The sequence below is a fragment of the Callorhinchus milii genome, unplaced genomic scaffold, assembly GCF_018977255.1.
Source record: "Callorhinchus milii isolate IMCB2004 unplaced genomic scaffold, IMCB_Cmil_1.0 Scaffold9, whole genome shotgun sequence".
Lineage (NCBI taxonomy): Eukaryota > Metazoa > Chordata > Chondrichthyes > Chimaeriformes > Callorhinchidae > Callorhinchus > Callorhinchus milii.
Window position 1 is genome coordinate 12,034,697 of NW_024704750.1, and position 15,296 is coordinate 12,049,992.

Below are 15,296 nucleotides of genomic sequence, written 5' to 3' on the forward strand. Positions count from 1 at the left end.
AACACCACTATCTGCAAAAGCTTGAGTGAATTACCTGCATCTTTGGACACAAAGAAAACAGCAAAGGTAACTGATCTTCAGTTTATCCACACTTATAATGAAGGGTGAACTGTCATCTGAAATTGGTTTTCTTTTCTATGGAACCCAATTTTTACACCAAACATTATGAAAAGACTGGAGCAGATTATAACAATTTTTAAGAATTTGTGAGGGATATTTCAAATTTGCTTTTTTTTCAAAAAGAACAGATGGTGCTTCTCCAAACCACTACAGTATACAACAATTTCATTAAAATAGATTTATCAATGTACATAAATGAAAATGCAGTTACACCCAGAAGATATATTTTTATTTCCAAATCCCCTTTCTAAGTAGATAGATGATAAAAGAAGGGACATCATTTCAACATGATCTTATTTTACACAATTAGGACACTCGGGATTCCACAAAATACTAAGGAAAGCATTTTTGAAGCTATACAACTCAAGTAATGTAACAAACACTAATTTACAGGTACACCATTTAATATTTATTATATGCATTTTATATACATTACTTTTAAACAGCTGTATTTTAGCTATGTGGTACAATCTTAAAAATTTACTTAATCATGTATTTAAAACAAAAACCTTACAAAACTCATCAGAACTCGCAAACTCATCAGAAATCTTTCCGTGGAAGACTAGAAAAAATACTTTATTGTATTAATCATGCATTACACAAACAAAATCTTTAGTTACACCATAAAGTGAAGCACTTCTGTAAAGCAGGGGTAGCTAGACCAAACACAGCAGATTTCTGAATCTTGATTTGGCTATTTCTGTATCCTATATTTTAATTCAAAATAAAACCTTTTTCACTCCAGATTTCACACAAATTCTTCAGTTCCACGGATTAGGGTCAACCCCTAAAAACAAGTAAATCGGACAGGAAATCTTGGGCTGTGATATAAACAATGTTCCATCTTAAGCCTATATTTAGAACTCTCTAGTCTTCTCCCAGAGTCCCATGTTAGACAAAGATATACAGGGTCTGTTAACACACACAATACATGTAGGATATAAAGACCAACAGAAAAGTGAAATAAATAACAGTAGGCCAATAGCATTAAGATGGCTAACCCTTGATAAATAAACTTGTAAATACAGTAAGATGTACAAAATATCACATAGTGATAGGATGCTATAATTTTTTTAAAAGAGTTAATAATGGGCAATAAACCCTCTGTGTTCCATTTCAACACATTTTACAGTTTTCAATGATTACATTTAACAGCTTTTATTACTGATGTTAAAGTAGCATCCACGTGGAAGGACTCACTGAGGATTTTTTTNCTATTTAAGCTGGAGAATGGAAGAATGAGGTTACATAATAGTGGGTCAGTGAGGGTGGTTTGATTGTGTTTAAAGCCAATGAAACATTCAGTATTAACCCTGTTTGGAGCATTATTCTGACAGGAAAAATATACAAAAGACTTATAAAAACTAGACATCCTGTCAAAAAATTCTGTAAAATTAAGGTTAAAATATATTTTAATTTCTATTTTCTTTTTAATGTTGAAAGTTGATTAAAAGTATGCTTGGTGCTGCAAAACTAATAAAGGAATTGAAGGATGGCATTCTATGGTTTATCTGAAAGCTCACTCCCCACCATTGCACCACAATCCTAACCATAAGGCAGGACACAAGAGCCCAAAGAATTTACTGCTGTAAGAATAAATTCCACATGACTTTGAATACACCTACATAACAGTAAATTAGCTCAGTTCAAATCCAGTCAAGGCTACAAATACTGGTTTATTTTTTAATTACAGTAATTACAGGTAAATGAGTTAGCCTGACATTATTCGAGGATTTGCTGATACTTGACCACTCAGCACCTGCCCATACTGGTCTACAATGAAGACCATTGTTCAGGCAGAACATACGGTACTTAGTGTCGCACGATAACCGGGTAACTAATGGCAGTGAAATGATTCCTGTTCATTTCCAGCTCACCGCTGTTATGGAGGCAGACGTTTTTAGCAATTGTTACACAAACACTTTAGCAAGGGCATCTGCTCCTGCACTAGCAATATACGCCTTGGATGGATGAAAGGCTACATCATAAATAGATTCATCACACTTCTTCCGATGGGCAGTAATTTCTTGAACACATGTCTTGCTATCCAAGTTCCATAAGCGAATAGAACAGTCATGACCTGGGTACATTTGGAAAGAAAATAATGTTACTTTTTCAGTTATTAAGCATAGTTTAGTGTGAATAACTAGTCACACGTTTTTAGATAGATATGTTGAATTCAAAAACACATTCAGAAACTGGCCAGAACATTTAATAAACAGCAAATGGTATTTTAAAGGCTTTTAAGGAAATATCTTTAGAAACAATGCAGTTATAGGTGAAGAATGTACTATTTGTTGAGATTTCAGATATTTTGAAAACTTTGAAGGTTGATTTAGAACAAAAAGGAACACAATCTAAACTTACGGAAAAATACTATATCTCAATTTACTAGACATATTATTAAAGAACAAGTCACATACTTCCCGACATCAAATAGATTCCATTCGGATCCACTGCCAGACTTGTTACAGCATCCAGGTGAGCGACCATAGCATGAATCAATTTACCTAAATAAAATGAATCATGTGTTCAGAGAGAGAGAAGATTTTGTAACTTTATACTCATATTCCTCGCAAATTTTTTAATAACTACTAACTTGGCTGTCATTTTGTTAAACTAACTTACCAAACTAAGTAAAGTATTCCTGCTTCAGTCTGAAGAATCATAATTTTTAAGAAAAAACCTTTAACGTTTATAAATCCATATTTATTTCACACACCTAGATCTGTTTTTGTTCAGCCAAGTATCTGACACATATGGAACACATCATCATGCTTAGGAGCCTCCGAACTAATGAAAGTTCTACATATGCATGATTTCCATTTGACTGGAAAAAGTGGGCAAGAGGGTATATAATCCTCTGTACTATTGATAATTTTCAGAACTAAAACATCACCACAATTACAGTAAGTGTTTGCACAATTGTTTAAATAAAATATTACTCAGAAAGGATAATAGGTGATCATATTTTTTGATATTTGTAATGTTAGCATACATATTTATAGGCTTACTCTCTGCATCCTGTATGAGAGACAAAGCAAAAGCGACAGATTACATGAACATGAATTAGTTAAGAGAATACTATAATCAGCCATTGAAGCAGTTTGACACATTAAGAACTATAAAGCAGACCCACAGTTTTAGCGTGCGTCAGATCCAAAATGTGCTAATATTACAATATTAAAGTTTGAGAAAATGCCATTTTATATTAAACACATTAGACTTAGACTTTCTGGAATAACGAAACTGAAATTGTAAAACTTATAAGAAGTTGCATGGGTAATTAGGATACTAATGTTAGCTGGCTCGGGTAAACTAATAGACCTAGAAATGGTATGGTTCTCAACTTTTAATTACTTACCCGTTTTATTGTCAAAAAACTTAATGTGCCTGTCTTCATGAGCAGTGATGGTAACAGGCAGGGTGGGATGGCTGACAACCCTATTGATCTGATTGGCTAAAGGAGAAGCTGTAAAAACAGAGCAAGACAAAAACTGAACAAAACCAATTTAGTCAAAAAATAAGAAAGTTACAAATAATACCAACACTGTCTCATATTATAACTACATCAGGAAATTGCTGATGGATATTTTGACAAAGTATGAAAAATGCAAAAATAATCAAATTCAGTTGCAATAACAGCCTCAGAATTGAAACGTTCTAATAAATTATACAGTTTTATTTAAGCAAGGGAAGAACCTATTTCAATCTTAAGGCAGTGTTCCTCAGACTGACCTTTTTAAAGCTGAAGTGAATTGAACACTTAGTGTCCTGTCTAAATGAATGAATTCAAAGGAATACTATTTATCCAAAGCCCATTCCACTATTTTCTTTACTAGGAAAGCAACCAAAGATTTCAGAACTTATTTTTATTTGTATAAGCAGTTATTGCAATCTTCCAACAGGATTGTGTTTGTGTAGTAAGTGAATTGGAATGTAGAAAATTTCTAACCAAAAACAATGTAATGACAAAATGGCTTCAGATTGAATTGCTGAAATGTACTGTAAGAGAAGTGATCGAGCATTTTGAAAAGTATGCTTCTCCATAAGGTGGAAATGCAAACAGTAGAGAAAGTCATCCACCCATCTTTCCACAACCCCAAATAGCTGGATACATAACTATTAGTCAGTGCTCAAGCTATCCACTCATTCACATCCAAGAGATGACATAAGGTGTAGAAATGAAATGCACAATTCTATCAGGGCTGAGGCAACAACAAAATTACATTTGTAAAGCGCCTTTTACGTCGGGAGGACGTTCCAAGGCGCTGGACAGACAGAGTTATGGACCTGAGCTGGGGGTCAGGAAGGATGGAGGGCAGCGGGGGAAGGCAGTCTACAAAAAGTGAAGCAAACATATTTTGTAGAATTTCTCTTTGGTTAGGGGGTAAACGTTAAAAAAGTGAAACTTTAAAATGCGTGGACTTATGCTTTCATGATTCAACAGGATAGGAATTAAGTGAAAGTAAATAAAAACAGGCCTGAGATCCAGCTGTTTGATGGCTGGCAAACCCACTCTCATTAGTCGAATGACATCAAGCCACCACAAACCAACACTTGAGATGATTCAATTGGGAAAATTAAATGATACCACCCAAAGAAGGTTCTCTATTCAATCAGCAAGGGAATGAAAACTTACAAGCAGTACCCTTAATACCACAATGTTAGTGATTTAAATATTTTTTAGGATGGTCAGGGGAAACAAAATGAAACAGTCCCTCTTCTTATCATTCTCCTCACTGGTTAACTTGGCTTATCTAATTAGTATGTAAAGGATACTGTAGTAAAGAACATGTGTGTCAAAATTGATAAGAATTCTTCAAAGTCTTTTAAAACAGGCTCATGCTGAATATCTGTTTATTTTCCGTGCACTCACCAGCATCCACCTGGGATTCTAGTTTGACCAAAGGCTGAGATGTTTCCAAGTCATAAATTGTTGTGTTGCCGGTATTGAAAGAGCTCACAACCTGGGCAGGATCCGCACCTACAAAGTCAACTGATGTAGGAATTCCATTCTCTGAAAAATAAATTGAAACAGATTAACTGCTTAGCGTGGACATTACTTCAAAAATAAATTAAATGTAAACTGCAATATACCACTCAGCACTTTGCCAAGAGATCCATCATATTTAAATTATGGTATTGTGTTATTTCTATTTAAAAAAAGAAAATCGGTCCAACCAACACGCACATACTGTGACTGAAAGAGTGGACATTACTAAAATTGCATAATCTTAAAATTATTCTGGAACGCTATACCTCCAATTGCACTCAGAGAGAGGACTTTATACATCCATCAGTCAACAATGGCCTAACGAGTCATTGCTTTAAGTCTAAATTTAGCTTTTTAATATTTCAACTAGAATCCAGAGAATACAGTATTCTACTTTGATTTTTTCCTCTTATGCTTATAAATATAAAGACTCAAGTACTGAAAATATTATTATACTTACCCTTTTCTACATTGTAAGTGCTGAGGCAGGGTGTCTTCTCAGTTGGGTTCCATAACCTGATAGTGCCATCTGCTGAGCAAGATAGCAACCTGTTCTTTATACCACTAAATGAAAGACCCCATACTGCATCTTTATGAGCCACCAATGTGTTTAATATAACATTTGGATCTGCAGACAAAGAAGAAACAAAAGAAGTAACAATCTGTCAGAATTATTTAATGTTTACTTGAAATAATTCTTGGGACCATAGCCTCATGAACGTGGTATTTAGATTCAAATATCGATTTCAAGTGAATGTGACCTTGGTAATGGGTCATTGGAGTTTTAAACATTTGTAATATGTTGCAATAATGAAACAAACGTTTTTAGCGTGCTAACCAAAACGAGAATAGTCACAACCTTTTTTGTCCCTATAAAGATGACGCTATTTTAGGATTCCAAATAAAAATACTCCAGGAATGTCAGGCTAATTGAAAAGTAGGACGGCCTAAAGAACATTTTCCTGTTTGTAGTATGTTCGTACAAGCTACTTGAATCAATAAGAGTCAATGCCAAGTTTATATGTGGGAACTAAGCAAGATTGTCTACATCCTTCAATTTGCAAACAGGCTGAAAAATGGAACCAACTTTGCCTATCCATGAAAGCTATTTTTTTTCAATCATAAGGCATCCAAAATTATTATGCCCTGTTATTGTGTCCTGGAATCTTCAGCTTTCCCAAAATGTGGGAAACTTAACCAGAAGGTGACAATACTTGATTATAATGTCCATCGGATTTTTTAATCTTCATAATTTTGTTGATACTGACCACTTTCATCTGGCTTATATGTAGAATGCAATGTTGTTATGCATTCACTAAGGCAAAGCTGCCATTGCGCTGCCTCAGTTTCAAATTCTGCATTACACTTTATGGCACTAATAACTATTAGAAAGTCACATTAACAGTTAAAAAAGCATTTCAGTTAAAACTTTCTTTCTTTAGTGATAGATTGTACGTGTATTTTTAATAAAAATAATAATCCTTGCAAAATGAATAGAACTACAGTCTGCCTAAAGCTGCTAAAACATTAGGCTTCAAATATATTTCTGTGTACGCTGATGTATCAGCAAGTTCAAACCTAACCTCCAGTGCATGGAATAATTTGATTCACAATATGAATTACATTATGTGCATGCAGCTAAATGCTCACTTTTTAAATGATTATTTATAAATAAATGAATTGAAAATCCTCTTATCTCTCCACCCTTGCCCTCTTTGACTTTTTGAGCAATTATTCCTATCAATGGGTAATTCTTACAATATTCATTAAAATTCACTCAACTACACAATAAGAAAATTGCACACTGGATGATGTTCAAATGTATTGTTGGCTACCCTTAAGAAATATTATGAATGTATTAGAATAAAACAAGTATAGCTGCTGACCTTAGTTCACACAAACTCAAAGTGTTTTCTTATCTTTCCATGTTTCAGTAAAATTCCACTTGATTGAGCCTATGAATTTAGTTTGAGGAAGCAGCAGCAAAAGCTATAAGGGCAGATGCTATATTTGGAAAAAATGCTTACAATCCAAACCCGAGGAATTGCACACATTTTTCTTTCCCAGCTATGGGGAAAAGTAGCATATGCTTTAGGCTTATCGGTCTCATAAACCCTGCTGACCGAATTACCTGACCTTTCAAAACTAGGAGCTTGAATCATTTGTTATATTTATAAACTGCTCATATTGAATCTTGAAAATGTATCAAACAAAACTAATTCTCAAACCACTAAACAAAATGGGCATGTTACAATTGAGAGAGAAATTTATAACTCCCTACTTACTAGAACAGCACCTATCAGTCGGATGAGAGTCTTTTTGTTTATCTAATTTCGTTGCTTGAAAATACCAAACTATTCCAGAATAAAGATCATTCCTAAATACATCCTGTGTGCTGACCACAAAGACTCTTCCAGGTAACCAGTTCCTGGTTACAAATAAATACTTAAGGATGCCTTTCCCAATTTGCGGTTTACAACCCTAAATTGGTATGCTTTCAGAGAGGTAGGCCAGACATGCCAACAGTTGAACAGTTATGTCAAGCCTTTTAAAAACAAATGAAAAGAATGTTTTGATTTTAAAAACACAATTTTTCAATCAGTACCTACCGTATGTATCATACGGATCAACATTGGGGCTAGGCATGTTCCAGCATCGTATAGTTGCATCAATTCCACCACTGAAACACTGTTCACCATTAGGACTGACAGCCAAAGATAATACAGGTCCACTAAAAAACAAACAATAGGAGTTAGAAGAGTGTACACAATAATTTTATTTATTTATCCTTGCATTTGATTATTATTATTATTGACATTGCTGTCACTGTACTATGTGCTCTGTGTGACCACATAAATTACAGATTTTTTTAAAAATCCTACTATATCTCAGCAAAGGCTGTTGCAAGTGAGGCATTATTCAGTCATATTGTTGAGTTACTGTTACAACAGGGAGAATGAACATAAATATATGGAGCTCATGATCTTGTAATGCCTAACTAAATTTGGAAGAATTAACAGAAAGATTGAAGTTATCAGTCATTCAGGGTTTGGTTTGGAAGTCTCAAGTTATAAAGAGCTGTCTGTTCAAGTTTTCAAATATTAAACTCAACTTTCTAATAAAGGATAAAGATTGCTGGGTTACACTACTCTAGACAAACCACCAGTTGATAAATAATGAAGATGTCTTTACATTAGGGTTATTTTGTTTCACATTTTTGTTCTTACTTATTTACTGCTTTAAGTTTATAATCTGAACCTTTATACTTGCTATATATTAGTTTTCTGAATATCCAAGTAAAAATAAGAGTATAAGTATTTACATGCATTTTTGAATCACAAAACTAATTTCACTTACATATGGGCTCTGAATGTGTAAATTGGCTCCACATCTAAAGAGGCACTCCTGAAACAAAGATCAGCATTTTTAGTTAAAACACCATATGGTTTCAGATTATTATAGTTATGCAGGCAGAAATTATAATCCAATTCTATACCCTTTACTTTATTATAGATTTAATAAGTTCTACAGATGTTAATGGATCTAGAGATTACCCACAATCTATAGATCTATTAAGATTATCACAGAATCATAGAATTAAAACCCATGAACTTCAATAGGTTATGTTTAATGTAGTGCAATGTTACCATGTATCCCCTTCCTGGTAAACAAGTGTTAAAAACAGTGTGTGTAATCTAATGGATTTTATAAATAATGTTTTCAAAATTAAGTTACTGTTTTATACCAAATATTTACTCTATTTTGGGAATAACATTTGCAGAAGCAAGGATAACGTAATGTTGGCTAAGGTGGCAGAGCAAACTGTGTTTGACTTCATGCTTCATAAATGTAGAGAACAGTTTTGTGAGAAAGGTCAAGAGCAAGAGATGAGAGGGGAATGACAGAAAAAGGTGAATCAAGACAGAAGACATGAATAGAGTAGGGCAGACTGAAGTAAATCACCATACTGTTCACGCAGTACACATCATGTTTTACTGTCCTACGTATTGGAAGATTTACAAACTATTACTACATAGGCTTTTGATCCTTAGGATATGATATCAAAGCTTTTAATGTAATGTGTGTAACTCTGCATTATTTCAACTGCTTTCAGATGTCAAAGCTTATCTTAGCAGGAATTTGGTAACATGGAAATATATGAGCTGCAGGCTGGCAGCTCAAGCAGCACAGGATTCTGACCAGATTCTCCCGGTTTTAGCCTCAACTAACTTGCTTTGGGTGGGTAAGTTTTGACAGACATTGGCTTTGTTGCTGCTTAGGGACCTTGCACCTGCCCCATCTGCTTTGGGGCAGGTGCAACATAAATTGAGCACAGTGCTCCAGTTAAATCACGTCTCTTAACTGATGCTGAAATAATATTGACAGTAAAACATGTTAAGGTCCAGTTACAGACTTCATTCTTGTAACGAGAGGGACAAGATGTGGTTGCAAGCAGCAGTAAGGAGGGGGGAGGAAAAAAATTGAAGCAAGAAAAGTTGAGTTGAGGAAATCATATCCAGCTCTGTAATAGGTGTGTGCAAAAAGTGCCTTATATACATGGAAACATTATAAATGTATATAATTATACACTATAGACAACTTTAAAATATCCTTACTTTTTGGCAGGGACAGTTTTTTGCAAGTTCCAAAGCTTTAGGGTATGGTCTTCAGAGGCTGTAACCAGCACAGGCTCCACAGGATGAAAAGCTAATGAGCGAACTCCATCAAAGTGACTACGAAGTGTGTACTTGGGATTCCATGTCTTCCTAAACGCATCCTTATTAGATGGTAACTGAAAGTGAAGATAAAAAATAATGACATGACTACATGTTGTATAAAAAGATAGAAAAGTAGAAAAACGAGCAATCCTAACAACCCATCCCTGCAAAAGTGTCCACAAAGTACTTGATATCTAGAAATCAATTAGTACCAACTCCATTACACAAGAACAGGAAGGAATGTTAGAATAGAATTCTAACGGTGTTGCAGTGCCTTAGATCATCCTGATGTGAAAGGAGCTACACAAATGTAATTTGTTATTGTTACTCTTCTATTATGCCACTGAAGGTACTTGCTTGACTCCTCTCTTATCAGAGCTGGAGATATCTGGGTGGCAGGTAAGTCACTGCAAAGCTGTACCAGAGTATACACCAGTTTCAATAAGACCAGAAGCAATCAAATTCAGTCTGCTCTAATTGAAATTGTGTGTAATATTTTGGTTTCTCCTTCAGCATCACAACACATTCTAATATAGGAACTGATATTCCCAGAAGTTGTTTGTTTTAGATAGATTAAAAATTATTTCACCTTTAAGCTGTGTGTAACATCTAACCCTGAGTGTGTCATGAAGAACCATAATTAGCACAGCACAAAGTATTGGTTTGTAGGTACAGAAATGTGCAGTCAAAATCTACTTTGCCTCATATACTGTACCTATCCACCTTGAGTGGTTGGGTGGGGGGGGTAAGTGAGGTCTCCTTGGAACAGAACTGGCTCCAAGGTGACATGCCTGGCAATGGAATGTCAGAATCGAGCCTTGTGGCAGTCTCGGTAGTCTGATTCCTGAGCTAGTTCACAGTATTCCAGGGCACTGCTGATGACAGCACAGTGGTTCATCATTAGGACCTGGGAGGGCAAACCATCATCCCACTCAGCTCCTGTTAACCCAAAGCCCTAACAGGTAGGATGATCCTAGCTGGAAAAGCAGCGGGAAAGCTTGCCGGACAGCCATATCAATGGCAAGCTATGCAGTTTTAGCTGGTTAGACTCCAGCAGTTACCCCAACACTCACTCTGGGGTCCCCAAGCCTTGGCTCTTGCCAACCGGCGCCTAATACTTTCCGGAATCACTCCAGAGAGAGTGTGCATTCCATTCCAACATCTATCTCTGGGATTTCTATGCGCAGGTGGAACGCATGGAAATATCAGCTTGGTTTGGATACTCTTAACCATGGCGATGGTTTTCTGAATGTATCAGACACAAATAAAATACCTACATCATAGCTGAAATCTGCATCATTCGCCACAGTCAAGTCTGCGAGGTCACCAAGGCCCAGAACACTTTCCAGCACGTCATCTGAACCCATAATAAAGGATTTCCCCGTTCCAGAAGGAAACGTCAATGGTTCAGCTATTTAAAAAAAACGAGATAATTCAATCCAAAGGATATTATAAATCAAAAACTGGAACTGTATAGATATAAACATACCGCAGAACTGTTCTCAACTCCTTTTAATTTGCAAACAGACTATTTTCTTAATGCATCTTTAGCAAAATGGTGGTGGAGAGTAGAGTCCAGGCAGTTATCCACAGAAAGCAATGAAGACAGGAGGAAAAGTCAACCCAATCAATGGTACAAGCATGCATAAAATGGCAAACCTGAACAGGATATGAAAAGGTTTCTATACTTCAATAAATAATTCATGCAATATGTTATTGCTGTTGGTTTTTCAATCTCTGTGTGATGTGAATACCCTAATTTGCCTCCAAAACTTCACAACATTTCAGACACATCCCAATCATTATTTAATTAAGGATTTTACATCCTCCCTTCTAATTTTTGAATATTTTATATGTGTACCCCTCTACAACTGTTACTCAACTCCTGCTAAAATATTTTAAACCAAGAAAGTAATACCAAATGACAAAAGAATAAATAATACAATCAAATGGAGAAGTTAGGTAGAATAATGAAAGCACAGATAGGAAAGATTGAAAATGTAACATTGCGAATCAAAAAATGATTCCAAGTCAAACTAGAAAACAATTCCATATTAATGTGTCAATGACAGACCCCACATTTAGAAAATATAACACTGCAAATGTAAACCTTCAGTTGGTCTCCTGATTTTAAATAAAAGAAATTAAGATTATTTGAACCGAACAAATAGCAGGCCTAAGTGGAAGTATATACTCAACGCACACAAAGTTTATGTAGCAATGTGGTGAAACACTAATTACCAGAAACAGATTTGCACCGATTCTCCAAGTGTTGAATTGCTAATCTCAGTTAGTTTGGGGTGGGGAGTGTGGAAGCAGGAAGAAAGGAAGAGGAAACAGTTGCCTCACAAAGGAAGGATGCCTCGTCTGAGGATTTTTAGAAAAATATGCAAAACAAGAGAACTAGTCATGTATCAACAAAGGCCAGTTGCATCCGCATTCTAGGAACCAATTACAAGGTGGCATTGAAACAGGTCAACAGTCTGTCCACTCCGAAGTAGAAGAGTATGGGGCATAAACTAAATAGCAAAAATGAAATGGTTTCACTGAAGTATAAGTGACATGTTTTAGTATAATATTTTGCTCAAAGCATATATTATGATTATTGTAAATACATTTTGATGATCATGTACAGCTCCTTGTAAAAATAATTTACATTTTGTTTGGTCAGATGGGTGTCTGGTACATACAGAAACCTATCATCTTGCTTTACAGTATCTAAACCAGAGAGAGTTCCTCATAAGTACTCCACTTGCACATAGAAATTTCGCTGTCTGGAATGGATTGCACACACTCCCTGGAGGGAGGCACCTTGCATACCTAATTCCGGAATTTAAGGCACAGGTTGGCAAGAACCAACCAGTCTTTGGGAGCACAAACCGAGTTTAACCAGCTAATACCTATAGATTGCCATTACGAATACTAGCATGCTTCCAGCTAGGATTACCCTACTGGTTAGGGCTTTGGCTTGCAGGGTTAACATGAACTGCGTAGGAAAGAGTCCTTGCACCCAGTGACCAGTCTGCCATTCCACGTCCTGCCAATGAACCAATCGGGCTGGTCTCTCACTTCAGCAGTGTCTTAGAGGACTGTGGACCTGTATGGTTCAGAAACCAGACTCCATCTTGGAGGACTGACTCGATTCCAATAGTTTGTTACCAAGTACGTCATCTTCGAGCCAGCCCAGCTCCAAGTAGAACCTGATAAACCTCACCACTGCCATCCCTCAATGGAGTATAATCAAAGTTATACATACGTCAATTCTTCACATTTGGTTAGTAATACAGATAATACTGCCACTCATCTGCTTTCACACAGCTATTAAAGTATGTTATTAGTCACTTAGAAGTTACAAAAATTCACTTAAGCTTCACATTCAAATACAAAGAGGAAACAAACTGGATCCGAGCATCTGAACATCCAGCATTTTCAAATGGAGAAAAGCACTGCCTATTTTCTCTCTCATTTCCTGAAGGTTTCAACTAATGCTGGACTAGTATTTGCCTACAAATATACTCACTACAGTTGCAGTAAAAATCCTAAAAATCACCCTGATATATTTCAACAGCACAAAGGCTTTAGTAAACGCAAGAATTATTACTCAGAAGTACAGCTCCACAGGTTTCCAGTTCCCTCTTGTACTTCACCCAAGTGGGCATTCTTTACTTATTTCACTGTATGGGAACTTACTAAACAGTGGGGTGGAAGTATTCTTCATCGAGTCTGATTCTGTTCACCAATATCAACACATGTGCATTTTGCTGCAGTATTCACTGAATAGCAATTAAGAGCACAGCCCAGATATCCTTTTGGGACCAGAATTTTAGCCCCGCTGTGTCTTCATTCCCAATTCTGTTGTTAATGGCTCAATATGACCATATACATTTCAATGTTTTTCCATTGATTATTTGCTTCAATAATCTCACCAGTTGGATCTTGTCGAGATCCATTTCATTTGATTTTTCACAGAATGTGTTTAAATGTCAGTCATTTTGGTCAACAGAACCATCCCAAAATCCTTAACTTACCAGACAATTTATTTGAATACATAATTCTACAGCAGACGCTGAAAGGTTATTCTCCCCCAACCAACTGAGCAAGAATTCAAACTGAAAGATCCTGACTGATATTTCGTGTAATATTGCCACATGTTGATTATTGTTCAGTTGTTTGATTTGACATCTTCAAAATTCCATTTTATTTTTACAAGAGTTCCAACATCCTTCAAGATGCATCTTTCAAGTAGAGTTCAGCCAACAAACTGGATTCGCATGGCGCACAAATTCTTTCCAACAGAGTATTTTTTTTTAATGGAACATGTCAAAGCATTATACCTAAACCAGCATCTATAATTTTATATGTTGTTTTTGCAAATAGGTAAGGAAAATAGATTGGGCTATTTTAAAAACAGAGAAAATCTGAGTTTTAATTACCAACGATCTTATTTATGCTATCCACATAAACACTGTAAAAGTTCATTCTGACACTCACACTTCAAATTTGGATAGATACATCTTTAGGCTTGCCTAGAATCAATTAAAAAATGCAGAAACATTAATGTTCACTGTTTATCACAATATTCGGCAATCTGACCAAATCAATTTACATCAAAAAAATTAAGAGTTGTGAAAAACAAATCAAAATATGGCTAAAGCCTTGGAAATGTGTGTAATGGGTTCAAAGGTGAGCATAGGGGAAGGAGACAAAAATGCATGCTTGCAGTGAGTGACTCACCAACGGGGTCTGATACAAATGTGCCCTTGGACTATTGATTCAGAGAAGGATTGGCGGGTGAGCGATTGACCCAGATAAGAGCCACAGGCGTCCAATAGAAATTCGAGCATGGACTATTTCAGAGGAATACATGTGTAATTGATTCAGTACAAGAGCCAGGTGTCCTTAGCCAGTGAAGGTGCCATGAACATCCATTTGTAGTGGAGGAGGAAAGAGTGCCCTACACAGTTACATAATTGCATAATTGTAATTGTGTCAGTGGAGGAGTCCAACATTTGTTCAAGTCTTTTTTTGTGGAAGAAAGCAAAATCTAATAATAATCCTTGCATTTGATATAGTGCCTTATCACGTCTTCGAGACGTCTCAAAGCGCTTCACAGAAGATACTGCAAAGTGAATTGACTGAATATTTTGTGGGCGAAATGCGGAAGCCAATTGCGTGCAGCAGTGTCCCCAGACAGTCGTGGATTAAGTGACCAAATTTTTTTTTTGAAGGAATTATTAATCTCGGAAAAGTTATCTGCCAATCAACTAACAACCAGGTTCCTACTTTACTGCTAGGTAAACAGAGGTTTGTGGAGTAAGGAAACTTTTCATTTCACTCTGCCAAGAATCAAACCCAGGTCTCTCATTTGCAAGGCAAGTGCACTAACCACTGAGCTACAGGACTCCAATCTGTAGTGATTAAGGTTTTTATATTTGTGATCTCCAATTCTTCATTCATTACAA

The 15,296-nt window shown here is 36.0% G+C and overlaps 1 protein-coding gene across 6 annotated transcripts in view; it reads right to left on the reverse strand.

Moving 5' to 3' along the window:
- Nucleotides 1-316: 316 nt before the first annotated feature.
- strn3 (striatin, calmodulin binding protein 3) overlaps nucleotides 317-15,296 on the reverse strand; it is a 53,414-nt gene continuing 38,434 nt past the window's right edge. For 5 of the 6 annotated variants that reach the window (XM_007893403.2, XM_042337857.1, XM_007893404.2 and 2 more), the window contains 9 exons: nucleotides 11,112-11,245; nucleotides 9,733-9,908; nucleotides 8,474-8,521; nucleotides 7,726-7,847; nucleotides 5,577-5,744; nucleotides 5,000-5,140; nucleotides 3,485-3,592; nucleotides 2,544-2,630; nucleotides 317-2,200 (listed from right to left, as the gene is read on the reverse strand). In XM_007893403.2, the coding sequence (XP_007891594.1) occupies nucleotides 2,031-2,200; nucleotides 2,544-2,630; nucleotides 3,485-3,592; nucleotides 5,000-5,140; nucleotides 5,577-5,744; nucleotides 7,726-7,847; nucleotides 8,474-8,521; nucleotides 9,733-9,908; nucleotides 11,112-11,245 (1,154 nt within the window). In that variant the 3' untranslated portion in view covers nucleotides 317-2,030. 6 annotated transcript variants of the gene reach the window in all.